The 27,250-nt window shown below is 49.7% G+C and overlaps 1 protein-coding gene across 2 annotated transcripts in view; it reads right to left on the reverse strand.

Annotated features, from left to right (window-relative positions):
- Positions 1–27,250, reverse strand: part of LOC146788763 (uncharacterized) — a 357,517-nt gene that overhangs the window by 169,669 nt on the left and 160,598 nt on the right. For both annotated transcript variants that reach the window (XM_085629932.1, XM_085629931.1), the window contains 2 exons: positions 23,387–23,653; positions 8,514–8,630 (listed from right to left, as the gene is read on the reverse strand). In XM_085629932.1, the coding sequence (XP_085486058.1) occupies positions 8,514–8,630; positions 23,387–23,653 (384 nt within the window). The remainder of the gene's footprint in view (positions 1–8,513; positions 8,631–23,386; positions 23,654–27,250) is intronic.

A 27,250-nucleotide genomic window follows, 5' to 3' on the forward strand; every position in this document is an offset into this window, starting at 1 on the left:
TCATCGGCAAAATCTGGTTCCCCTAGTGACACGTGCCCCCGATAACTATGGCCCTCATAGCCTCATGCTGTGCCCCGGAAGTCCAAGGAATCTTCAACAGCTCCATTAGGTCGGGTGTTATCCCCTCCATATGGAAGGAAGCGTTTGTTCGCCCCATTCTGAAAAAAGCGACGGCAGACCCCCTTGTGCTCGGTAATTATCGACCCATATCACTATTACCCTTGTTGGGCAAATCACTCGAATCAGCCATAAACAAACAGCTGAGTCACTACCTCGAATCAAACGATTTCCTTGACCAGTCGCAATCAGGTTTTCGTCCAGGCTTCAGTACTGAAACTACAATCTTGGCAGTTACCGACTCACTGAGGCTAGAAATGGACGCTGGAGGATCAGCTATCCTGGTTCTCCTGGATCTCTCCGCAGCATTCGACACTATCGCCCATGCTAAGCTGTCGGAGAGATTGCGTTCCTGTGGCATCCAAGATCAAGCTCTGAAATGGCTACAAAACTTCCTTGCGGATAGAAATCAAACAATCATGCTAGGACCCTTTCGTTCAGACAAACTTTGTCTGGACAAAGGTGTCCCCCAGGGTTCATGTCTCAGCCCCACCTTATTTAATCTGTACATGTCCCCTTTAGCTAAAATAGCTGAATCATGCGGGTTTGAGATTATCTCATACGCGGACGACACCCAGCTTATCTTTAAAATCAACCCAAAAGCAACACCTACGTTTTGCAGCCGGAATGATCACCATCTCGAATTGGATGACTGAGAATTTTCTCTAGTTGAACCCGAGTAAAACAGAGATCCTGTTAGTGGGGAAAGCTTCTCTTTCTTGGTCCAAGGACTGGTGGCCACGAGAGCTGGGTATTGCACCAGCTCCCAAACAAGTAGTGAAAAATTTGGGGTTTTCACTTGACCAGGCATGCTCTATGAAAGAACATGTTGCTGCGATCGCCAGCTCCTGTTATTTTAGCCTGTGGCTCTTACGGAAGATTCTCCCTTACCTCCCCATTAAGCACCGTAGAACACTAGTCCAGGCAATGGTGATCTGTCGCCTCGATTACGGCAACGCTATGTTGGCCAAACTTGGCCCGTCACTGTTAAAGAAGCTACAAGTCATTCAGAATACCGCTGCCCGAATGATCCTAAATCGCCCAGCAGGCTCGCCATCAGCCCCTCTGCTTTTAGACCTCCACTGGCTCCCGATCTCGAAACAATCTCACTTTAAGACCTGCTGCCTTACGTACAAGGCCTGGAACGGTAAAGGCCCCAAATATCTGGCAAACAAATTAACTAAAAGGACCTCCACCCTCAACTTAAGGTCTAATGCTATGGAACTCCTGAAGACCCCCAGAATCCGCCTTACCCGTTCTGGGGCGAGGGCTTTCTCATATCTTGCGCCACGTTATTGGAACTCGCTTCCCATTTCCATACGTAACTGTCCCCCCCTTACAATCTTTAGGAACAAATTGAAAACCTTTCTGTTTGACTTCTCAGTGCTAGTGGCTGTGTCTTTTTCGTCTTTCTTACTTCCCTTTCAGCGAATTACTAAGTATAGCGCCGAGATGCCCCCGGGTGAGTCGTGCGCTCTAGAAGTGCACCTAACATAACAATGTACGCCTCAAATTTCAAAATGGCTGGTGCCGTCAACAACCATCTCACCCTGCACACAGACTATTATTGCAAATGCATCTTTGTAAACACTGCTTCGTGATGTAATGTCACTTTCCGAGATACAGAATTTGGTTTCCTAAGAGATCTTTAGAGATTTTTTTGAGCATTTAAAGGGCACCATTGGCATTCCGAACTCAGATCTGGACTGAATGAAGGACTGTTCTGCTGCACCAAGTTCCCGGTGAAGAGAAGGTGCACCGACACGTACTGTGCCTGCTGTGTCCTGCTAATGGAGAAATCCATACCTGATCCCAGCTGAAGCAAGACATTCCAAAGGTTTTTTATTTTTGTCAAAATCTTTCAAATTTTTTTTCACAGCAATAAAATGAGCGGTACACTGTTTAAGAACCTATCACGTAGCAATTATCACATGTATACAGTTTATCAAATAGGACTTCGACATAACGGCAGGCATATCATCACAGCAATTGTACAGTTGGTCAACCTACCCTCAGTTTGCCTTCTTTTTACCTCTTCGGACCATAACGGAACATCGCTACACCACCCCTGCTTTATATCATTCAGTAAATTCAGAACCCGCAGTGTAATATTGAGTTAATATCTCAGATGCGTGTCTAATAAGTAGGTGGTGCAGTGTTCGGAGACGTGTCCCATCACCCCTCTCCCTCCGGAACTATGACGCTTTCTACTTGAGAGGCGGTGGATTGGCGCATGTTTTCAATATACTCCTTATATGGGCCCCAAATTTCCTTAGGACGGGATGAACTAGGCATAAGCTTAGCGTAGCTCTCGCAGTTTACGTTGCAGTAAGCCAAGCTTCGTAGCCACGCCTGTAGGGTTGGGGCAGTTCGCTGGCCCCATAATAGTGCTATTTCCCGCTTAGCTAGCAGGAACCAGAGGACTGTAAATCTCCTGATCTTTTTAGGGAAGTTGACAGTGTACCCCAGGAGTGCCATCTCTGGTGTGGGGATAAGCGTCATGGCTGTCATGGCACCCAGTGTGGTGTGTATTTGTTCCCAATAAGTCTGTAACTTGGGACAAGTCCGTGTGAGATGTGCAAGGACCGCGTAGGGAGCTGAGCATTTAAGGCAATTGTGGGGTCTGTCAGGGTCTATTTTCTGTGCCATGGCTGGGGTATGGTAAAGTCGGCTGAAGAATTTAAAGTGTATAAGTTTCCCTTGTCATCCCGCGGCACTTTGCCCATTGTTCGTCCGTGATTGGATGGCCGAGGTCGTGTTCCCATGCGGTGTGTACCCAATCGTCCTTCACCGGACTCAGACTAGAACACGACTTGTATACTTTGGAAACTAGGTGAGTCTCCGCCTCAATCTCGATTATCAATGTAAGTGGAGCAAAAGGTTCAGGTGCAATGGGGTAAGCAGTCAAAGTGGCTCGTAGAGCCGAACAAATTTGTCGCAATACAAAGTTATCCATAAAGGAGTTGTCATGAAAACGGGTGTCAGCCACTGAAAAAATATGGTTGTTTGGGCATAAATCGCCTACCGTTGTAATGTTGAATTTGGCTAATGTGTGCTGCATAAGCGTTTCTCCTGTAATAGGCAGCCAGTGAGGGTTGGGGAGAGGCAGAGCAGGAGAATATAATGTGGTGGCATCTAATAATGTCCATAGTCTGTCCCATGTCCAACTAGTAGTGGAGACTGTTTGTATGTCGTGTGGGTCTCTAGGAATGCCAGTGGACAATTTTCCGGGGAGCCCAATGTCTGCTTCTGGTCTTAGAAATGGAATTCTCTCATCCGGTTGAAACCACCCGTATGCATAACTACTCTGGGCCACTAAATATATTTGGAAATCGGGAACTCCATATTCACCCCCCCTATCGCACGGAGAGTAAGAAGTTGCCAACGGAAGCAAGCCCTTTCCCCCCCCCCCACACCAATCGAATGAGGTGCGCACGTAGTGTTAAAAAAAAAAATCTTAGTGAGGGGGATGGGGATATTAAACAGATACATAAATGTGGGGAGCACTATCATTGAGTATAGCGACCCTGCCAGCCATAGAGAATGGTAGACGTGTCCAGTGGTCAACTTGCGCTTCTAAGGTGCCGACAGCACGTCCATAGTTTAAGCTGATCATGCTTGCAGTGTAAGTGCACGTGGATGCCTTGAGGGAACTCACAATCCCATGGAGTTGTACTAGATATTAACGGAAAGATTACTGATTTGTGCCAATTAATGCCCAGCCCAGAAAAGCAGCCGAATCTAAATATTTCTCTGATGATTGGTTCAAGATTTTTTTGCGGTTGTCGTACATAAAGAGTGGCGTCGTCAGCATAAAGTGAAACTAAAAGGGGTCCTGTGGTAAATTGTAATCCCCTGTGTAGATTCCGCTCATGGAAATGCTGAATCAGCGGATCCATAGCCAATATAAATAGAAGGGGGGGGAGAGCGGGCATCCCTGCAGAGTGTCACGTGTCAACGAAAAGGGTTGGGATAGTGTGCCATTTAAACGGAGTCTTGGCGTGGGTCTGCGGCATAACAGAGCGGTAGTGGCTACAAAGCCTGCCGGCATTCCATTCGGCGCATGACCAAAAGGAAAAAAGGCCATTCTAAGGAATCAAAGGCCTTCACGGCATCTAGTAGCACAGCTGCGGCCGGGACTTTCGGGTCTATTCTATGTATGACAGTGAATAGGGTCCTAAGATTCAGTGACATGGAACGGTGTGGAACGAAGGACTGGACTGGGGAAATAATAAACTCCATTCATTGAGATAGCCGGCTGGCGAGTACCTTAGCCAATATTTTATAGTCCAGTTTAAGAGCGAGTGGGGCCTATAGGAGCTGCATAGGGATGGGTCTTTGCCCGGTTTGGGGAGAAGAATGATGACCGCTTCTCGGAGTGTGGGGGGCAGAATTTGTCTCTCAAGCACCTCTGCGTAAACTTCTGTTAACTGTGGCGCAAGGATACCTTTGTAAGCCTTATAGAAGTCACCGGTAGATCCATTTAGTCCTGGGGCCGAAGAGGCCCAGAGTGCCTCTATCGCACCAATAACCTCTTTTTCAGATATAGGCTCCGCTAAGAAATCTAGCATGTATTTTTTTTAAACTAGCGCAATTTCAGATAAATAATCTTCCTGCACTTTGAGGTCACTCCCTATTTTAGAACTGTGGAAGGTCTGAAAATAATCCCAAAAGAATCTCCGGAGTGGAGGAGAGCAGCTGATTAGAAGGAGAGCGCAGCTCGGTGGTGTAGGCCCTGCTGTATGGGGGCAGAGCATTTGTGCCAAAACTCTTCCAGGTCTCTCGCCCTCACCGTATCTTCTGGCGGATTGGTATTTGCCCAGATATAATAATTCCCCGTCTGTGGTCTCATGAAATTCAACTAAAAGGGCTAACCATCGCCCTTCAATTTCTGCAGTGCCATTACGTAGCATCTCAGCTTCTAAAGCAAGTATGTCCCGGTCGATACGTGTGACTGTTGCACGCAGGTCTTTCAACACGCCGGGGCGCTTGGCAATGCAGACGCCCCTTATGTACGCCTTGAAACCCTCACACAATACCATCCAGGTGTCAACTGACCCGGTGTTAATGGTGAAATAGTCTTTTATGGCTTCACGGACCTCCGCATTAAAAACCTAATCTTGTAGGACGCTGCTCGGGAACCGCCACTGCCGCTCAAAGCCTCCAGGGCGAGGGACATTTAATAGAGTATCACCGGGGAGTGATCCGAATATGTTCATGGTAGTGTCTCCAAGGTCCAGAACGAACCAGCAATCCCCGGGGAGACTAGCCAGTAATCAATCCTAGTCCATGTGTTATGGTAGCTCGAGCAATGAGCATATTGAGTGGAAGTGGGATTGTGTTTTCACCAAATATCCAACAATGAGAGCTGAATACAAATATCCAGTAAAGCGCGGCGTGCCCGTGGCTTGGAGTCAGGGGAAGAGGAGGGGCCATCCAATTTTGGATCCAGGAGCAAATTGAAGTCTCCCCCCATTATGATTAGGCTAGGTTCTAGGTTCACTATATGTGAAAGGAGTGAAAAAAATCGGGAGAGTCTATGTTCGGGCCATAGATACATATGAGAGCCATAGAATGACCCAAGAGAGGGCCTGCGACAATGATGAAGCGGCCCTCACAAGCCTCCATTACAGTGCCAAGGCTGAAAGGTATTCTCTTGTGAATAAGGAGGGCTACGCCCCTAGCGTAACCGCTATAATTAATGAAGTATCTGTGTGCTCCCCAGCTAGCTGCCATGCGGGCCGCATCTTTTTTGAGTAAATGCGCTTCCTGAAAGCAGGCATTGTCAACACTATGGCGCATTAAATAATTGAGCACCTGTCGTCGCTTGCGGTGGTTATCGAGGTCCCGTACATTCCAGGACATTAGAGACAAACCAGAGGGTTCTGTAGTATTACCCAGTTAAGAGTACGTTGAGTAAGTCATGAAGTAATCGCTAACTAAGGAAGTACATTGCGACAGTGACCATAGCTGTGCATAATGGAAAAAGCATAAACAGTGCAAAGTTCCCTCCCCCCTCCCTCCACCCAGCCTCGCCCCAACCCAAGTAAGGCCACACCATAAAGTAACATTCAACTTGAAGCCCCAAATGACTCTACGAATGAAGGAAGAACCCCATGAAGGGCACTTCCGCTGAAAGTGAAACAAGCGCAAGGTGTAGACCTTGAGGGGTGGCAACGCCACGTCGGCCGGACAAACAACTGACCACAGTACAGTAATACAATATGCATTACCCCGTGTCCACTACATAATCGAGATTGAGAAGTACCTGATGAGGTGACGGTCACTGAGGGCCTTGCTCCCCCCCAACCGACTGGATCCCTACTGTAGCTGGTCGCCTGAAGTGACTCCAAGTGACCACATTCCAACTAGCCCAAACTTTAGTGGAAACGTTTGTTGAATTTGCAATGTGCTTGTTCATGGTTAAGTGAAATAACGTGATTTACTAGACCTTGGAAGTTCCATATCTCAGGAACCCCCTGGTGGATCCTTCTCTTTGTGGTGCCTAAAAATATAGAAAAATACAACCTATCTGTATGAATTGGTGTCTCATTTGTGGAGTGTCTCATGTATTTCTTCTTCAATTGTGCTGGTCCTGTTAAAAGCTTTACACTTCTTCCTGTGTGAGCCTTGCTGCTCAGAGCCACAGCTGCCCAGGGTCGAGCGGAGGGTTTGACGGCCTTGCTGCTCAGAGCCACAGCTGCCCAGGGTCGAGCGGAGGGTTTGACGGCCTTGCTGCTCAGAGCCACAGCTGCCCAGGGTCGAGCTGAGGGTTTGACAGCCTTGCTGCTCAGAGCCACAGCTGCCCAGGGTCGAGCTGAGGGTTTGGCGGCCTTGCTGCTCAGAGCCACAGCTGCCCAGGGTCGAGCGGAGGGTTTGACGGCCTTGCTGCTCAGAGCCACAGCTGCCCAGGGTCGAGCTGAGGGTTTGACGGTCTTGCTGCTCAGAGCCACAGCTACCCAGGGTCGAGCGGAGGGTTTGACGGTCTTGCTGCTCAGAGCCACAATTAACCAGGGTCGAGCTGAGGGTTTGACGGTCTTGCTGCTCAGAGCCACAGCTACCCAGGGTCGAGCGGAGGGTTTGACGGTCTTGCTGCTCAGAGCCACAGCTACCCAGGGTCGAGCGGAGAGTTTGACGGTCTTGCTGCTCAGAGCCACAGCTACCCAGGGTCGAGCGGAGGGTTTGACAAATGAAACCCAAGGGTCCTAAGGGGGTTCATTGGATGAGCAGTCGCACAACCGCACCACGTAATACACTGCGTTTTATCATTCTTGGGCAGTACGTTTTGGGGTGGGGAGGGCTTCAGATATTCCAACAATCACGCTGTATAAATACATTATATGAGAAGCTGTGCTTGAAAGTCAATATTGTGTAAAGAGAAAATCTTTTTTAAGACCTTTAAAATATATTTTTTTTTTTAAAAGACTTCAGATTTTGCTTGGAATTTTTGCTTAGACACAGACACACACAGACACACACACACACACAATACTCGATTTAAAGCACCTGTACCCTACTATTCACTACAGAATACATACATTAGGGTGGTGTAGCAACCCAAAAGCCCCCCTTCCCTTGCCAAAGCTCTCCGTGCCCTCGCTGGGGTCTAGAAGGCGCTATATTGAAATAATTGTAATAAATAAACCCAGGGTTGACCGGTGAACCACGGTTTCCATTGGTCGTCATCTATTGGGAGTCAGGTCTACAGGGCATGCTGTTGGTTCTTCTTACACTCGGGGTCACACCGCCAGATCCGGCAGTGCCCGGTGGGCTGCTGTGGCAGACTAGAGCCTGGGACGGTTGTTCAGCAGTTTGTGTGCCTTTTATATGGCCAGGTGGGGGTGGTTTTTACTGTTGATTTCCCAGATAATGCCACAAACAATGCCTACTGCAAACACATGCATGGAGCCTCTCAACACAAAAAATACCATATAGTGTCTTCACATGTTCAGAACTGGCCTGATTTCCACACAGGGCCCACTTTAATTATATGCCCATGTTTTGTACCAGTCTTACCATGCTGTTACTCAGTGCCTGATGGTGAAATATCTCCTGCGTCGACCCCCCAAGTCACTGGACTGATCATGAAAGAATCAATCCTGGCTACACCTGGTATTCAGCGCCACGATGCCCCCAGAGGCAAACACCAGCTTTATAAATACATGATGCTAATAATGAATGAATGAATGAATGAATGAATGAATGAAGCGCCTACCTACCAGGTGCATGTCTCGGGGCGCCCCAGAGCGCACCCTAAAGTAGCAATCACCCCTAGGTGTCCGACCCTCGTCTGCACCAACCCACAGAGTGCGTTTACCTCTGTGCAACCCACCCCCTGCCTTGGCACAGCGAACATAACGCCCCACAGGTAATATTCACGCACACAGAAAACTTACTTAACAATTTCTTCTTTGGCTGAAAGAACTGGATGACGAGGAGCAGGAGGCAGCTGAGGGCGGTGACCAGAGCAGCAACCGAGAGGTTCCATGCAGTGAGCAGAGCGTGGGGGACACCTGCAGCGGGAGGGTGAGAAGAAGAAAGTATCAAAGACTCAAGCACTCACTCACGGAGCGGCACACTGCACATGTTTGGAAGAATGAGGCATTATCGCTGCGCAGCACAATAACCAGTTGGTGCGACACCTGCGCAGAGCAATACCTAGTACAACCCTTGTGCAGTGAAATAACTTGTGGGCACGACACCTGCGCAGCACAATAACCAGTTGGTGCGACACCTGCACAGAGCAATAACTAGCAGATGCAACATGTGCAGTGCAATAACTTGTGCGCACGACACCTGCGCAGTGCAATAACCAGTTGGTGGGACACCTGCGCATAGCAATAACTAGCAGGTGCAACCCATGTGCAGTGCAATAACTTGTGGGCACGACACTTGCGCAGCACAATAACCAGTTGGTGCGACACCTGCGCAGAGCAATAACTAGCAGGTGCAATCCATGCGCAGTGCAATAACCAGTTGGTGGGACACCTGCGCATAGCAATAACTTGTGAGCACAACACCTATGCAGCAAAATAACCAGTTGGTGCGACACCTGTGCATAGCAATAACTAGCAGGTGCAATAAATGTGCAGTGCAATAACTTGTGGGCACGACACCTGCGCAGTGCAATAAATAGTTGCTGCAACACCTCCACAGCACAATAGATCGCGAGCACAACACCTGCGCAGCGCAATAACCCGCAGGTGCGCCACCTGCGCCGCGCAATAACCCACAGGTGCGACACCTGCGCAGCGCAATAACACGCAGGTGCGACACCTGCGCAGCAACACAGAGGTGCGACACCTGCGCAGCACGCAGGTGCGACACCTGCGCAGCGCAATAACCAGCAGGAGGCTGTTTTTTCAGGGGAACATGGCGGCGGGCTAGTCTTTGCCGCAAGCTCCTCTGTACCTCCCGGCATCGATTGAATGTTTTCTGAGCTTCAGTGCTAAACTTCATTGCGCTTATTCAACAATTGACACAGTATCTAACTCACGGATGGTGGCGCACCATTAGGGGCTGCCTTTTTGTCCTTTTTGGTGACTGTTATTTTCCCTCGTTCCCTTTTTGGCGGCTTGTACTTGGCTGCGTTTCCAGCGGCCTCCGGCGTTTCTCAGCTGTTGACTGTTGACTTGGAGGCGGTGGCGGCATTTGTGCGTCTTTCTGCTGTTGTTGCTGGGCTGGACGGCGTGTGGGGTGGCCCCAAGTGTGGGACTGGATCTGGCTCGACCGAGCGGGAGCTCCGCGGCTTACCACGGCAGAGGGTGGCTGCTTCAGGCAGCAATCGGGATCCGCCTCGACAGGCATGTCGCTTCGAGGATCTCGCTCCGTGGGACACCACGTTGGATCAGTTCATGCATAACAATAACCTCCATTTTCTACGCTAGCAAGGGTAGGGTAGAGAGTTGCTTCAACAAAACTAGCAAGAGTTTCACTGGAAAATTTCCTTTCTGTACTACACCATCGCGGTTTTAGATGAAGTCTTTGCAGCCTGGGGTGTGCCCAAGGAACTGAAAACAGACAATGGTCCACCATTCAATGGACGGGAATTCAGTGACTTTGCAAAATTAATAGATGTCCAGCATCGGAGAATAACGCCCTTGTGGCCACAAGCCAATGGCACCGTTGAAAGGTTTATGGCCACACTCAAAAAGACTTTCCAGTAAGCCACCCTTGATAAACGAGATCTGCAAACAGCTCTCAATGAAGTGCTTCGGGCATATCGAACAACACCCCATGCTACCACAGGTAAATGTCCGGCTACGCTCATGTTGGGGCGTCCCCTTCGGACGCGGATACCCGCCTGGGAGGGTGCCTTACGACCGGTGTCTCCAGGCCGTATTCATCAAGAAGTAGTAGTTGCTGATCGAGCTGGCAAGGAGAGCATGAAAGTGTATGCTGACCAAAGAAGACGTGCCAGATCTCTCTCCTTTCATGAAGGGGACTGTGTTGTAGTCAAGCAAGAACAAAACAGGAAAACGGACTGTCGGTTCAGAGCGGAGCCCCTTACAGTCCCTCGACAAAAGGGCACGATGCTGACGGCGGAGTCGGAGAATAGGCGCATCACTCGAAATGTGTCCCATTTCCAAAAATGCAGTCCTGCCATGCAAGAAACACTCGCATCGGGACTCACGACGTCTGGGACTGAGCGCCGTGAAGAACATGATCGGAGGCCCACAAGTCGGGAATGGGATGCTGGGGGCAGCCATGGAACTGTGTCTGAAGGCATGTCTCTCCGGCCCAGACGAGCCATTCAACGGCCTAGACGGTTAATAGAAGAAATGTGAACTCTTGTCACACGTTTTGTTAACAAAGGGGGAGATTTAAGATTGTAAGCAGTCTAGTAGCTAGGTGGGTGGAGTATCCGGGATGGGGGACGAGGAGGAGCGACGGGAGAAGCGGGCAGTTAGAGTAGGGACGAGACACGAGTAAGAGGTAAAGGAATAAAGCTCTTTGAAATATACCCATTGTGTCGGTCGTCATTGGGGTCACGACACGACTGTCCTGAAATTAAGACCTGGCTAAAAAGTGTGGCGAGTTTGTCAGTCCAAAACTGGGGATTTTCTTTGAAGATGGCCCCTGGTTTACCATCTGGACCGGGCGCTCCATCACGCCTACCTGTTCCGAAGACTGCTCGGAGTTTATATTGGAACTGGAAATTTGTCTGGGTCTCGCCAGGGAGCGAGCGCCATATGTCGCAATAATTCCACCCATAGATGTTCCTGCAGGCTTGGAGATGTTGTTACAATACACAGACTTCAGTGATGGGAGATCTTGCGAATCCCACAGTCAGGTGGGTCGCCCAGATATGTTCTCGTATATTGGAATTGTTCTTGGCGCATGTTCGTCTTACAATTTCATTTATTGTTTTCCAAAGATTTTATGAAAATGTTGTTTACTACTTTGAAGTAGATAAGCCCAAGAGTCTATTTGGCGTCCCCGGTCCCTCCATAGCTGCTGCTGATGCGGTTTTAAAGTTGTCCTTAGCAGCTCAAGATGGCAGTTGGAGGACTGAAGCTTCCTTAAGGCTTCTAAGGTTTGCTTTCGTTCCTTTTTAGCTGGTCTACAGACAGGTGAGACGTTCATCCTGCCTTAGACTTTGCATTTGCGCTGCTAGTTGTTGGTGTATACTTTGTCTTTATTACATGGTGTGATACATTAACAGATTAACTCCCACAATTGTACCTTGATCGTAGTTCGTCTCACAATCACATTCATCCTTGTCGCGTCTGCTTTATTGTTCGATCTGTACATTGTATTTCTTTATAGTTCATTGTATACAGGCAGCCGGTGTGTTTTACATCAAAGGGATGTTTTGATGCTGCAAGACAAAATCCCATCATTTGGGGGAAACGATCACTCCCCATAGTTCTATTTTAAACGTTTCTAGCAGAGGAAATGAAGCGAAGGTATAATCTATGACGGTTTGAGAGTTTGATCCCAAGGGCGTATCGCATCAATCTTCCGGCAGTTAAAAGCCCTCACACCTGTACGATTCCAGTCACCCTTCTGGTCCTGGTGTTTTTTGTTCAATTAATGCTGTGAGGGATTATCCCATTCGGCTAATTAACTAAAGGGCGCAATACCTGCACAGTGTAATAACTATGAATTTCATACTGGCTTCTTGTATCTGTGATTTTTAATGTGCTTATTGTATTTCTTATGTACTTACAAGATATCTTGCATATCGAATAAAAGCTTATGACTGACTGTAATAACTAGCGGGCAAAACACCTACACTGGTGAAGCTCTCTAAATAGTAGGGTGACCACTGTGCAGCACAATAATCAGTGGACACAACAACGGCAAACTGCAAGACAAAGTGTACGCAACACCTGTGCAGTGCAATACATAGCAGCGGCCGCAACACCTGTGCAGTGCAATACATAGCAGGCACAACACCTGTGCAGCACAAAAATCAGTGGACACAACAACGGCAAACTGCAAGACAAAGTGTACGCAACACCTGTGCAGTGCAATACATAGCAGCGGGCGCAACACCTGTGCAGCACAATAATCAGTGGACACAACAACGGCAAACTGCAAGACAAAGTGTACGCAACAGCTGTGCAGTGCAACACATAGCAGCGGGCGCAACACCTGTGCAGCACAATAATCAGTGGACACAACAACGGCAAACTGCAAGACAAAGTGTACGCAACACCTGTGCAGTGCAATACATAGCAGCGGGCGCAACACCTGTGCAGCACAATAATCAGTGGACACAACAACGGCAAACTGCAAGACAAAGTGTACGCAACAGCTGTGCAGTGCAACACATAGCAGCGGGCGCAACACCTGTGCAGCACAATAATCAGTGGACACAACAACGGCAAACTGCAAGACAAAGTGTACGCAACAGCTGTGCAGTGCAATACATAGCAGCGGGCGCAACACCTGTGCAGCACAATAATCAGTGGACACAACAACGGCAAACTGCAAGACAAAGTGTACGCAACAGCTGTGCAGTGCAATACATAGCAGCGGGCGCAACACCTGTGCAGCACAATAATCAGTGGACACAACAACGGCAAACTGCAAGACAAAGTGTACGCAACACCTGTGCAGTGCAATACATAGCAGGCGCAACACCTGTGCAGCACAATAATCAGTGGACACAACAACGGCAAACTGCAAGACAAAGTGTACGCAACACCTGTGCAGTGCAATACATAGCAGGCGCAACACCTGTGCAGCACAATACATAGCAGGCGCAACACCTGTGCAGCACAATAATCAGTGGACACAACAACGGCAAACTGCAAGACAAAGTGTACGCAACACCTGTGCAGTGTAATACATAGCAGCGGCCGCAACACCTGTGCAGTGCAATACATAGCAGGCACAACACCTGTGCAGCACAATAATCAGTGGACACAACAACGGCAAACTGCAAGACAAAGTGTACGCAACACCTGTGCAGTGCAATACATAGCAGCGGCCGCAACACCTGTGCAGTGCAATACATAGCAGGCACAACACAACACCTGTGCAGCACAATAATCAGTGGACTCAACAACGGCAAACTGCAAGACAAAGTGTACGCAACACCTGTGCAGTGCAATACATAGCAGCGGCCGCAACACCTGTGCAGTGCAATACATAGCAGGCACAACACCTGTGCAGCACAATAATCAGTGGACACAACAACGGCAAACTGCAAGACAAAGTGTACACAACACCTGTGCAGTGCAATACATAGCAGCGGCCGCAACACCTGTGCAGTGCAATACATAGCAGCGGGAGTGACACCTCTGCAGTGAAACAGGCGTGACACAATGCAGTACAAGACATAGCAGCGAGAGCGACACCCCTGCACTGAAACAGGCGTGACACAATGCAGTACAATACATAGCAACGAGAGCGACATTCCTGCAGTGAAACAGGTGTGACACAATGCAGTACAATACATAGCAGCGAGACACCTCTGCAGAGAACCAGGCGTGATGCAATGCAGTACAATACATAGCAGGGGGTGCAACAACTGTGCAGTGCAATATAGAGCAGAGGGCGCACCATCTGCAGTGCAATACACAGTGAACACAACACCTGTACAGGGCAATACATAGCAGTGGGCGCGACACCTGTACAGGGCAATACATAGCAGTGGGCGCGACACCTGTACAGGGCATTACATAGCAGTGGGCGCGACACCTGTACAGTGAAACAGCAGACGTGACACCTTGCAGTGCAATATATAGTAGTGGGTGCAACTGTGGAGAGCAGTACATAGCTGCGGGTGTGGCACCTGTGCAGTGCATTAGAGAGCAGTGGGAGTGACACCTGTGCAGTGCAAAAAATAGCAGCAGGTGCAACACCTGTTCAGTGCAATACACAGCAGGCACGGCACCTGTGCAGTACACAGAGGGACACCACCTTTATGTTGCAATTCCCAAAAGCAGACACGACACCTGTGCACCGCAATATATACCAGCAAGTGTGACATGTATGCAGTGCAGTAACCAATAGCTGGGCGTAACACATGTAGGGTGGGGGAAGCTAGAACAGCAAAAGCAATAAACTGCAGCATGCAGTGCATGGGAATAGCCCATTTCTTGAGCTACCACTTCTCCCTACGCAGAACTCCACAAAGATGACATGCATGTGGGGTCACTCGTTCAGACCAACACTACCTTATTAACACACAAGATCAGTTTCTAACACAGACTTCCCCTTTTTGGATGGAGGCAAAAATACCTGAAAACTCTGTTATTTACCACCAACCGCGCTCGTCTTGTGGCCTGGACACAAGTGCAATAGTCACCCATGTTAAATGAAGCATCACTTGAGGTGGGCCACTACACGTCAGTAGAATCTACGATGCTGTGGAGGGGGGGGGATCATCAGTCACCACACGGAGCACGTGCTGGGAGTTGGGCGGTTGGGAAGCCAGTCACATCTGCAGGAAAATATACAATGGGTCCAGCAGACAGCTAAAACATCTAGGACTATCGACCCTACACCATCGCAGTGCACTAGACCATGGCATCCCTACAGTGCTGAAACTGGCCTTCACCGCAGGTCTTGCGATGGCCAGCGATTACTAGAAAACCTGGTCTATGGTGGGGATTGTTGTTTACCACTTGTGCATCAGTGCAAACATCCCTTTGCAGACAGGCATACTTAAAGGTGCCAAGTTTGAGAAGTCAAGCCTTACTGAAGGACGGCTACAGGTCTGGAACTCATAACACAAGATACCTCACTGAGCTATACCTCAATAAAAGGTACTCTGCACATGCAGAGCAGAGAAAGAGAGGGCAGTTAAAATGATCGTGATACACACAACTATCTCGGTTATGATACCTGTGGCCAATGTTCTCCTCTGACTGAGGACTCGGAATACTGTAGGAGCTTCCATGGCATTCTGGGGATGTGCAAATCATCCTCCACACAGGGGAGAGGGGTGGAGATAGTCCACAATGAATCTGTCTGACCTTTCCTCTAGTTCCCTCACTTTACAAGGTGATCTCAGAAGAAGCTCAACAGATGGTGCACCAAACCTAAAAACCCCAACCCAAACTTGAGAGGCGGAATCCCAAAGGAAGGAGGCGCTTTGACTGCCGAAGTGAGCTGTGCATCAATTCTAAATACCAGGAAGGGTTGGTGCGAGTGTTGGACAGTGGGATATTAGTAGTGGTAAACATGCATCTGTATGTATGTGCGGTCTTATATAGCGCTCAAATTACCCTTGGGCATCTCGGCGCTTGCATTGGGAACCCGTCCTGGTTTTTCCCTGTGAGATAACCCGTACTGGGCATCCCCAAGGTGAAAGCCAGGCATCCCGCCGCGGGGGGCCGTTGTGGAGATTAAGCAAGCTTGTTGCCCAGAGCTGCATAGTGTGAACTCATGCTTAGAGTAGGCACCGAAGCGAGAATTATCGAGTCCGTGGACAATTGGGCTCCAGACCCTGCCGCGTCGGGAATTGAACCCTGGTCCCGGGTCTGACTTCTGCTTCAGGGTATGCCTCCTCTAACCAGTGAGCTACACTTCTCCACCTACCACTGGCAATAAGGCCACTAACACGGTCTAGTACTCAGTACAATAAATTATTACCATGCTCAACCCTGGGTAGCTTGGCGGCGAGCAGGCACGCTTAATTTAGGAAACCGGTATGTAAAGCAATTTAAATAAAAACAATTCAGTAAATAATTAAGACAACACAAAATTCCAAAACCAATTTATACAAATAGGAAATATTTTTATCTTCCAAATGACACCAAAACAAAATTTCAATGTAGGGAACCGGAGGTGTGAATTTTTAAAGAGTTTACTGTCTAGCTCTTAGTCACCTTATGGAGTTTATTTTCTCCCCAAAGTTGCTCCAGACTTGTGGAACTTCTTCCTGAAGTTCCTCTTGAGGGTGCAATGTGTCCAAAACACAATCCAAGGGTCTGGAAGCTCCAAGATGGTCTTGGAAAGTTTGGGACCACAATTCCCACAATGCAACTGGCCAAAATCCTTATAAGTCCACTGAATGAACTCCAGGCAGGGGACTCTTGGTGGTTTTGATGCAGGTGAATTATGTTAACCTGTAGCTTGCAGGGAGCCCACTCTTTATTCCTCTTGAAGCAAGGTACATCCGAAGGGCTGAAGTTCCAGATGATGCAGCTGGAGCAGTCAGAAAGCAGGACCTGATGGTGCGAATCAAGTTTCCAACTTGGCAGTCCTTTTAGTTTCAAGCAGCAGATCTAAGACTCTGCTCCTCTCAGATACTTATCGAGTGTCCTCTGGAGTCAATCAAGACGGCACTCCTGTCCAATGAGGTTTAAGGTAACACCCCAGAGCAGGACCACTTCCTCCAAAGTGTGGTATAATGGTGTCCCAGAAAGCACTATTCCTCTAAAATTCAATATGGCTGAAGTCTCAGCAGAGAGGCAAGAGGCGCCGAAACCACCCTCCAGTATGGCTCATTTCCATAGCTCTCCTCCCCCAGACATCTGCAAATTCCTTCCTTAAGCCTGCCATCTGGCTGGGTTAGGGGAACAGGTGGGTAGATGGGCCTGGAATTCTATGCCCGTCCTATCTTCTTATCACTTCATTAAAGCAGCCTTGCTAATCCTATTAAAACTGACCAATCAGGCACGGGGGCAGGAAGGCTGAATTTTGGCTTACAGACACAAAGAGTCTTATAAATTATTTTGTATATACTTTAGGATACATTCGACAATAGCATACTGTATGGTTTATCAATGCTATTCTTTTAAGTCCTTGAATTATATATTTTTTTTAGTAATCCCTTGAGATAGTTAGGAGTTCATAAACTAGTGCAATGTTACCCTATGTGGTCGGGGATCTACAATGGGGAAATTGAAATGTGCCATTTTTCCAACACCAGGGCTTATAAAAACATTTTATAAAGACCCTGCTTATAGCTACATGCCCCCACCACCACTGGGCTACCTATGGGAGGCTTTAGGGGTCCTGAATATGCAAACATAATATAGATCCTCACTCCACAGTACTCCCAGCACAGAAGTAGATTTTGGGAAGCACTTTACTACAATGGGGAAAGTGAAATGTGCAATTTCTCTATCAGAGGGCATATAAAACATCTTTTATAAAGACCCTCCTTATAAGTACCTGACCCCCGCCCTGCTGACCAGGCCTCTGTGCATGTGCTCTGACCCAAGTGTAGATTTATTTGGATTATACCTACTTGGTTTAAGTTAATTTACTTTGCCTGTAAGTTAAATGTCCCTAGAAGACTGCAGCACGTATTGTGGCACTACTAATGTGACAAAGCAGGAATGAGTCTTTGACTGCAAACTCGACTTTGCCATTTAAAGTAATGGAAAAAGCCCAAAGCTTCCTTTTTAGTATTTGGAAGTCACCCCTAAGGCAGGCATACTAAGCCCTAAAATCAGTGTGCGTTATATTAAAAAGTTGGCCATGGGTTTTACAAACTTTACATGTCCAGACGATAAAACCCAGCATTGTCATTTTTACTGTGCATAGGCTCGTAGCCCCATTGGCGAGTACAGAGTTACGCACGGACAACTCATCAGTGGTAACTTCCAAATGGGACAACTTAACTTGATACTTCAAGGTATCAAAAGAAATAGTGTATTAAAAAAAAAAAAAAAAAGACTTGTTGCTCAAGTCGAATTCAATCTAACTTTTGAACACATGTTGCCCAAAAGTTTCCAGTGAAGGTTTCCAGTTGCACACCAGATGCTGTGCTCAAGACAGCCTACTGCCCTCCAGGATAGAGGAGTGAACTCTCAGGAAGGAACACAAAAGAGCAGCCAATGTAAGGTGTGATGTCCTCCTCGCAGGATTGCCAAACAGGGTGTGAGCTCAAAAGTCAAGCTACAAAGGGAAAGCCGCCTTTGAAGATCAACTGGTAGTCACACTCGACAGGGGCTGCTCTTTTGATTTAGGAGAAAGACTGGCAGTTTGGACAGTGATGGAAAAGCCATTGCCAAACTGTTTAAGGGGAGTGAAACCTCCAAGTAGCCACACCTTTGGGACAGGCTAGGGAGATCCACACACCAAGAGCGGGGGTCTGACATGCTGAGAGTGGGTAGAAAAGTGCACCCACGGACAGCTAGATGTCACACTTCACAGGAAGTTATCAGGTGGGAGGGACCTGGTAGCCTGACTGGCTATTATCTCTCCCACTCCCTGAGCTTGAATCTGACATGAGTGGCACCCAGAGCTCAGATCATGTCTTTACTGGACAAAACACTTAAGCACTGCCATGCTGTTCACTGGACCCAGCAAGGAGACTGCACCAAAGACTGGACTGCACAGCATGCACCCTAGGCTAGCAAATAAAGGACTATGCCTGGGAGATCTCGCTCTAGGAAAAGATGTCTCCGAGTCCCAGACACAGAAGGTGACGTCGAATCCGTTGTTTGGCTCCCTTTACAGCCTCAGGGCATACAAGCCGAAGAAACCTGCCTCGGTGAGTTGGTAGCAAAGAATGCCTGATCGCGGCGGACCACTGAATTGCAGCCTGGAAAACAGAGTCCCGGCCCTCAAAAGTTGTACGTCTCTGTTGGACCGGAGAGAGTCTGAGTGCAGTTTTTGTTGCCCAGCAAGGAAGCAACTGCTAGTTAAATGGAACCACTGGTTTTAGTCTGAATGATGTTTTAGTCTGGATTTCACCCAGACTTTGATAGTTATGGATTCCTGAGGCCACATCTGCCAAGTCATGTTCATTGACCAAGAGGTGGGCACAGGAAGGTCTCAGACACTGGCTCAGCTTCCTTGAAAACCTTCAGCATTCTGCACGCCTTGCATCAGGACCACTCCATTGAGTTCCTTTTATTTTCTTTCAAAACGTTTTATCAGGTTTTGCGTACAGAAAATACAGAAAAGACACAAGTAGATCAATCCATCCAGGGGATGATACTGATATTTTGAGTGAGAAACAACATTATGATGCACCACAAGTAAGAGATACGCCTCAGGGGGTATCAGTTGTAAGGGAATCGGTTTGAAGTAACCAACCGAACCCATTCACCACGCCACTCTCCATTGGTTTCTATAGTGGTTTGCCCATAGACCCTGGAACTGGACTGAACACTGCTTTAAATGCAAGTTAACTGTTCAGCTATGGCAGGGAGCCAGTCACAGACCAATAAGTTCCAGTTGGTCACCCCAATAGTGCAATTATAGCCATTTTCAAGTTCCTTGTGGTGGCTAACCCTAAACCACAAGATGCAATAGTTTACAATGATTTATTGTGCTAAGTGACACTCTGTAATTTATTGTTTCTTTAAAGGTGACTATCACTGAAAATGGATGCCCTAAAAGCAATGTCGGAGGATGATTGAATTGTGATAAAACCTGCAGATAAAGGGGGTGCAATTTTAACCCCTTCCATGCTCATGACGCAACGGTTCCGTCATGAGCCACGGTTGAGCTGTGCTCATGACGGAACCGTTCCGTCATGAGCCCGCCCGCGCTCGAACCCTTCAGCACCGCGGCGGAATTCGCCCAGCGCTGAAGGGGTTAATTCTCCCAAAAGAAATGTACAGATACGTATGCAAACGATTGTTGAATAACACACATCACTACAAACGGCTAACAAAAGATCCCTCACGTAAAATACAGGAAGAGAATTACTTCCTTATAAACAGAGCGGTAGAAAATAGTTTGATTACATAACATGAACATGATTTCTTGATCCAAAAGCACCCACGAGTCCCCTACACTTGAAACCTACCAAAGGTACATAAAAACATGCCCCCCCCCCCCTCCCCGTCCCCCAGGGAGACAGATTGTGTCCAGGATCAGGTCATGCCTAGAACCTCTGTGGAGGGAGGGGAGGGGTTCATTTTTTTTTTTTTTTTAAGTTAACTTACATTCATTGGCCCGGTCCGGTCCTGCGTCGTCTCTGCTCCTCACAGGAAGCAGCCCAGGCAGCCTCCCCCCCCTCCTCTAAGCCAATGGCAGCGCTATGATTGGCTGGGACGCCGACCACACTGGCGTCTATGTTGAGGCTATTTTCTCCATGGAGAAAATGCAGAGTGTGTATGACTGGTTTGGTCTGCCCTGGGGCAGACCAAACAGTCAGCGCCCTCAGAGTGGGCAAGCCACTCCTCCCCTTCCCTCGAGCAGGACCGCTCGCCCCCAACCAAACCCTTCTGCCAAATGGAGGAGCCGCCCCTGTCTGCAGCATGTGCCCCTTAACACCAGACTCCGTTCTTTCACTCTTCTGTTTAAGGACACCCTGGACACTAGCAGAACTGACCTACTGTAACACAACAAATGTTGTGTATTTAATAAAATGCCCATGTAATCTCATGTATGTCGGTATGACTAAGAAAGTGCTGGCTCAGGGGACTGAGCACTGAAGCACTGAAGCACTATTAGATGTGAAAGGGATGCCTCAAAACATACTGCACACTACATTGAGAAAGGACATGGAGAGGATGAAATGGAATGGTACGTCTTAGAAAAACTAAGGGTGCGCCCCACAGACCTGTCAAGAGCTTCGCTCATTTTTTAACAGAGATGGGTACATCAGTTACAAACGGATCATTTTGGGCCCAATAACGATAGCCCTTGGGGGAGCCTGAACACCCGATACGTCTCTGCCCTCTTTTTGCCATTTAGTGGTAGAAACTGCAATGAATGATGAAGGACGAATGCTTACTATTGACCAGTAAGACGAATGTGTTCCTGCCCTTACACACACCTACCATTGCTAGAGAGGAATGTGGGTGTTTGGATCATAACCGCAGTAGAAGTGAGGATCTGTTTTTTCAAATTAACACATAAAAACACTCAAAGTACCGGAGAAATCACTACAAATACAAAACAAAACTTCAACAATGCACCAAAGCACCCAATGTACTGTTACTCTTATCCAAACAAAATAGTCTCATTGATCAGCAATAGTTTCTTATACGATCATCGATTGAAGTTCAAAAGATGACAAGGTCTTTTTTTATTCCAGCAATAAAACACAAGCGCAGCAGACAAGTGTTTCGTCCTTCTGGACTTTTTCAAGGCTGATGAAACTTTTTTCGTGTTACTTTTATCACAGAAATGCTGTAGGTCAGTAAGGAATTCTACTCTCGCAAGCCACTTGTTTCAGATGGTCTCGTTGCGCCCAATGAAGGTTTAATAGTTGTCTTATGAAGTATGTGATGCGTGTTCCATTAAATAACTTTCCATTCCAAATGTTGGTTGTCGAGTAGAATACGAAGGACATTTGACGTCCATGAGGCCCTTATCCAGAGCAGGCATACGCGGACTTATCATGGTCCAGCGATATACATATGGATTGATATTTACTGGGTGTATCTCGAGAACGCATCTTGTTGCAGTCTGCAGCATTTAAAAAGCTGCCGGCTTGTTGTCTTAACCTCCTGTACCTTCCTGGGCACACATGGAGCCTGCTCCACAAGGCAGCTTTATGCCCTCTTGGAGAGACATGCCAGTGACTCTAAGGAAGGGGGTCAATGAGGGACTGCAGGCCAGGGAGGTATCACCTTCCTCTTGCAGGAAGCAACTTGGGTGTTTGCTCCAAAGGCAGGCCTGAAAGGTGAAGCTTCCTTTGAAGAACAGATGTGGGGCACCAGGGGGAGGGCTGCCCATTGTTGAAGCAAATAGGGTGGCACAGGGAAAAGAGGGGAAACCAGTTGCCAAACACATTTTTTCTGAAGTGTGTAGCCCTGAGCTAGCCAGACCATAGGAGTGGGCTAGTGAGGTCAGAACAAAGAGTGCTCTCAACATCTTAGGAGTGGGCAGAGTAGTGCATCCTGGAATAGCCAGATGCCATAATCCATGGGAAGTCGTCACCAGGTGGGAGGGGACCTGGTAGCCCATTAGATACCAACGTCAACCAGCCATGGGGGCATTCTCCAAGCATAAAGAGGGCACCCCTGGAACCCAGACCTCAGATCTCAGATCTCAACCACCCTGAAAGTGGGACCGAATAAAGACTGCACTGTAGCAACAAGAGACCAGCAAAGAGAGACGCACTATCAAAGACTGCACCTGGTCACTAGCGAAGAGAGGGACTGTGCGTGCCATGTCATGCAAAAGGGGAGCGGTCTCAGAACCCAGTCAAGCCAAGAGACTCCAAGAGCCTGCTGACTGGCTTCCTGTTCAAATCACAGGGACACAACAACTGAAAAATCCTTCTGGGGCAAGTTAGTATCCAAAGGCTTCAAGGCACTACCTTCAACGCCATGCAGCACAATTCCTACTTTGTGTTAGCAATGGAAGGACAGCAGAAGGGAATCTTGACCTATAGTTTATGAGTGATCTATGCAACACTATGATTCATACTTTTATTACATTTCATTGTTTTTATTATGATTTATGGACATTTGTCCCAATAAAGTTATTACTACCTGTAGGCAGCAGATGGTCTCCGGATGCCTGGCCCTTTTGGAACAGCAAGAAGCCTGGGTGACCGAGGAAACCCACAGCTCAATCACGGATTCTGGATTTCCTCTTTGGATTGAAATTACTCTAATCCTGCCATTCCTTCTACAAGCTTCTACGTCCACCTTTCTTCTCAATGGCGATTTAAAGGATGCACGTTTTAAAGATGAGCAAAGAGGAGCTGTGCCCAGTGCTACATACAACCAATGATCCGTAGAGGCCCGCCTGTCAGTTATAGTGGTGTTTCTGGTGTCCGTCAAGCCCTGCATTTGTGGTCAAGATGGATTCCGGCACTTTATGGCCTCTGATGAAGCATGGACTTCCACACCCAATTTAGTTTACTAAAAACCCCATCACAGGACTGTTCCAGACCTTGGTCCAGAGCATCATATATACCTCATTCTGGTGTCATGTACTGTACCTTCAAACGTCAAGTTATAGGAAGACTCGTTCCAGTAGAAGCGGTTGCTGACATTGCAGGTGAAGTACGTGCAATGAGAGGGGTCCAGTTTTGAGATGTACAGCACGCTGTGGTTCTTGATCTGGTAGCACGAGTCAGGAGGAAGGGGGCCGCCATCTTTTTTCCACTCAATGGAGTCCACGTCACCCACCGACACCTCACAGATTATCTCAGCAGGAGAACCAGCCAGACTGGAATTACCTTGAATCTCAGGACGTGGCAGAGGCCCTGAAATTCAGAAATCATTGTACATGTTAGTACCAACACACCACCACGTTACTATACACCAGGAGGAACATATGTCTGAGACAGGATGTCTTTGGAGTAGACTTCCCTAAATCGTCCACTCATTTGGAGACAGTTGGGCCACATAGAAACACATATTGAAGCTGCCTACAGAATACTGCATACCTCAAGAAACTTCAAAAGATGGTACCATCTCCCAGAGCATAGAATCTGACATCACATTTCATAGTTTGCCTCTAGAAAGCATCTACCAAGGTGGCAGAGGGAACACAGATTTCCACCAAAGCAGCAGAGGTCACACAGAGGCCCCCCCGCCCAAGGCAGCAGAGGGCACACAGAGGCCCCCCCAGACGGGTGAGGACACAGAGTCCGTCAACACGGCAGAGGACACACAGAGCCCTCCCCCCCCCCCCCCCCCAAGGCAGCAGAGGACACACAGAGCCCCCCACCAGGTGGGCGAGGACACACAGAGCCCACCACAAGGTGGGCGAGGACACACAGAGCCCCCCACCAGGTGGGCGAGGACACACAGAGCCCCCCCACCAGGTGGGCGAGGACACACAGAGCCCCCCACCAGGTGGGCGAGGACACACAGAGCCCCCCACCAGGTGGGCGAGGACACAGAGCCCCCCACCAGGTGGGCGAGGACACAGAGCCCCCCACCAGGTGGGCGAGGACACAGAGCTCACCCCTAGCAACAAAGGACACACAGAGCACCCACCCCCAGGTGGCAGAGGGCACACAGAGCCCCCCCCCTCCCACAGGCAAAAGAGGACACAGTCCATCAAGGCAGCAGAGGACACACTGACCCCGCCAAGGCGGCAGAGGACACACTGACCCCGCCAAGGCAGCAGAGGACACACCGAGCCCGCCAAGGCGGTAGAGGACACAGAGCCCACAACCCCCAGGTGGCAGAGGACACACAGAGCCCCCCCCCCCCCCGCCAGGCGGCAGAGGACACAGAGACCGCTAAGGCAGCAGAGGACACACAGAGCCCCCACCCAGGCAGCAGAGGACACACAGAGCCCCCCCCCCCCCAGGTGAGCGAGGACACACAGAGCTCCCCACCCAGGTGGGCGAGGACATACAGAGCCCCCCACCAGGTGGGCGAGGACACACAGAGCGCGCCAAGGCAGCAGAGGACACAGAGCTCACCCCCACGCAAAAGAGGACACAGAGCCCCCAACCCCGGGTGGCAGAGGAGACACAGCGCCCACCTCCAAGGCAGCAGGGGACACACAGAGCCCACCTCCAAGGCAGCAGAGGACACACAGAGCCCACCTCCAAGGCAGCAGAGGACACACAGAGTCCACCTCCAAGGCAGCAGAGGACACACAGAGCCCACCTCCAAGGCAGCAGAGGACACACAGAACCCCACTCCCAGGCAGAAGAGTACACAGTCCAGCAAGGCAGCAGAGGACACACCGAACCCCCCCCCCCCCCAAGGCAGCAGAGAACACACAGAGCCCCCCTCCCAAGGCGGCAGAGGACACAGAGAGACCCCCGACCCCCCAAGGCAGCAGAGGACACAGAGCCCGCCCCCCCAGGCGGCAACGCACACACAGAGCCCACCCCCCCCCCCAGGCGGCAGAGCACACACAGATCCTCCCCCCCCCCCACAAGGCAGCAGAGGGCACACAGATTCCCCCCCCCCCACAAGGCAGCAGAGGGCACACAGATCCCGCCCCCCCAGGCAGAAGAGGACACAGTCCATCAAGGCAGCAGACGACACACCGAGCCCACCAAGGCGGCGGAGGACACACCGAGCCCGCCATGGTGGCAGAGGACACACCGAGCCCGCCAAGGCGGCAGAGGATACACCGAGCCCGCCAAGGCGGCAGAGGATACACCGAGCCCACACCCCGAAGGCGGCAGAGGGGACATAGAGCCCAACCCCAGGCAACAGAGGAGACAGAGCCCATCCCCAGGCGGCAGAGGACACACAGAGGCCCCCTCCCCGCCAGGCAGCAGAGGACACACACAACCCACCAAGGCAGCAGAGGACAGACAGAGCCCACCCCCAGGTGACAGAGGACACACAGAGCCCCCACCCAGGCGGCAGAGGGCACACAGAGCCCCCCACCCAGGTGGGTGAGGACACACAGAGCCGCCCACCCAGGTGGGTGAGGACACACAAAGCCCCCCCCACCCAGGTGGGCGAGGACACACAAAGCCCCCCCACCCAGGTGGGCGAGGACACACAAAGCCCCCCACCCAGGTGGGCGAGGACACACAAAGCCCCCCCACCCAGGTGGGCGAGGACACACAAAGCCCCCCCACCCAGGTGGGCGAGGGCACACAGAGCCCCCCACCCAGGTGGGCGAGGGCACACAGAGCCCCCCACCCAGGTGGGCGAGGACACAGAGCCCCCCACCCAGGTGGGCGAGGACACACAGAGCCCCCCCACCCAGGTGGGCGAGGACACACAGAGCCCACCAAGGCAGCAGAGTACACACCGAGCTCACCCCAAGGCAGCAGAGGACACACCAAACCCCCCCTCCCCCCCCAGGCATAAGAGGACTCAGTCCATCAAGGCGGCAGAGGGCACACAGAGCCCCCCACCAGGAGGGCGAGGACACACAGAGCCCCCCACCACGTGGGCGAGGACACACAGAGCCCTCCACCACGTGGGCGAGGACACACAGAGCCCCCCCCCCCACCCCACCCCACCCCCAGGCAAAAGAGGACACAGTCCATCAAGGCAGAAAAGGACACACCGAGCCCGCCAAGGCGGCAACGGACACGCACACACAGACACCCCCCACCCCCCGCGGGCGGCAGAGGACACACGGAGCTAAAGGAATCCCTTGCCCAAAGGCAGAGACGTTTTAATGCAGGGGCAAAGTGGGCTCTGGCCCAGGGCCCCAGCCTTTCAGGGGGCCCCCTGACAGTCAGCTCCATTCTCCAGAGTTTTGCCCTAATGACCTTGAATATTTCTTAAGCAGTTTGTTTTAAATACTGTTTTCCTTTCATTTATTTCTTATGTACCTGATGTGTGAGAGTCTAGTACAGCCATTTTGCAGAGAAATTTTGTGTTTATGTTTCATGCAATATACATAAAAAAAAGTTTATTTTAGATCAAAACAAGGCCTAACATATAAGAATTGGGAGGGCGTCACAGAGATTATTTGCAGTAATATTGGTGAGCTGCTGCTGTGTTACAATATTGAAAACTCACATAACTATCCCTGAATATTAGATGTAAACACATTTAGGGCCTTACTTATGAGAAGTGATGTATCACTGTGTGAAAACAGGGTTGCGTCACTTCTTACTGCGCCCTCCTTGCGACATGATGGATCTGTCATATTTACTGTATGATGCATCATGTCGCAAGGAGTTACAGATACGTCAGTATTTCTGACGTATCTGTATGCGCAAAAGTGATGCATTGCTGGGGTGTGTCTGAAAATAGACGCAACTCCAGCAATGTGTCCTTTCACATGGAGCAAGCCCCATGTGAAAGGGCCTGCATCAGTCTTACGCCTGCTGTAAGGCAGGTGTAAGATATTGACGCAATGGCGTCCTAGAAGTGGCGCACTGAGTTCTCATAGATTTCAATGCGCCACTTCTACGAGG

Source organism: Triturus cristatus, chromosome 10 (assembly GCF_964204655.1).
Source record: "Triturus cristatus chromosome 10, aTriCri1.1, whole genome shotgun sequence".
NCBI lineage: Eukaryota > Metazoa > Chordata > Amphibia > Caudata > Salamandridae > Triturus > Triturus cristatus.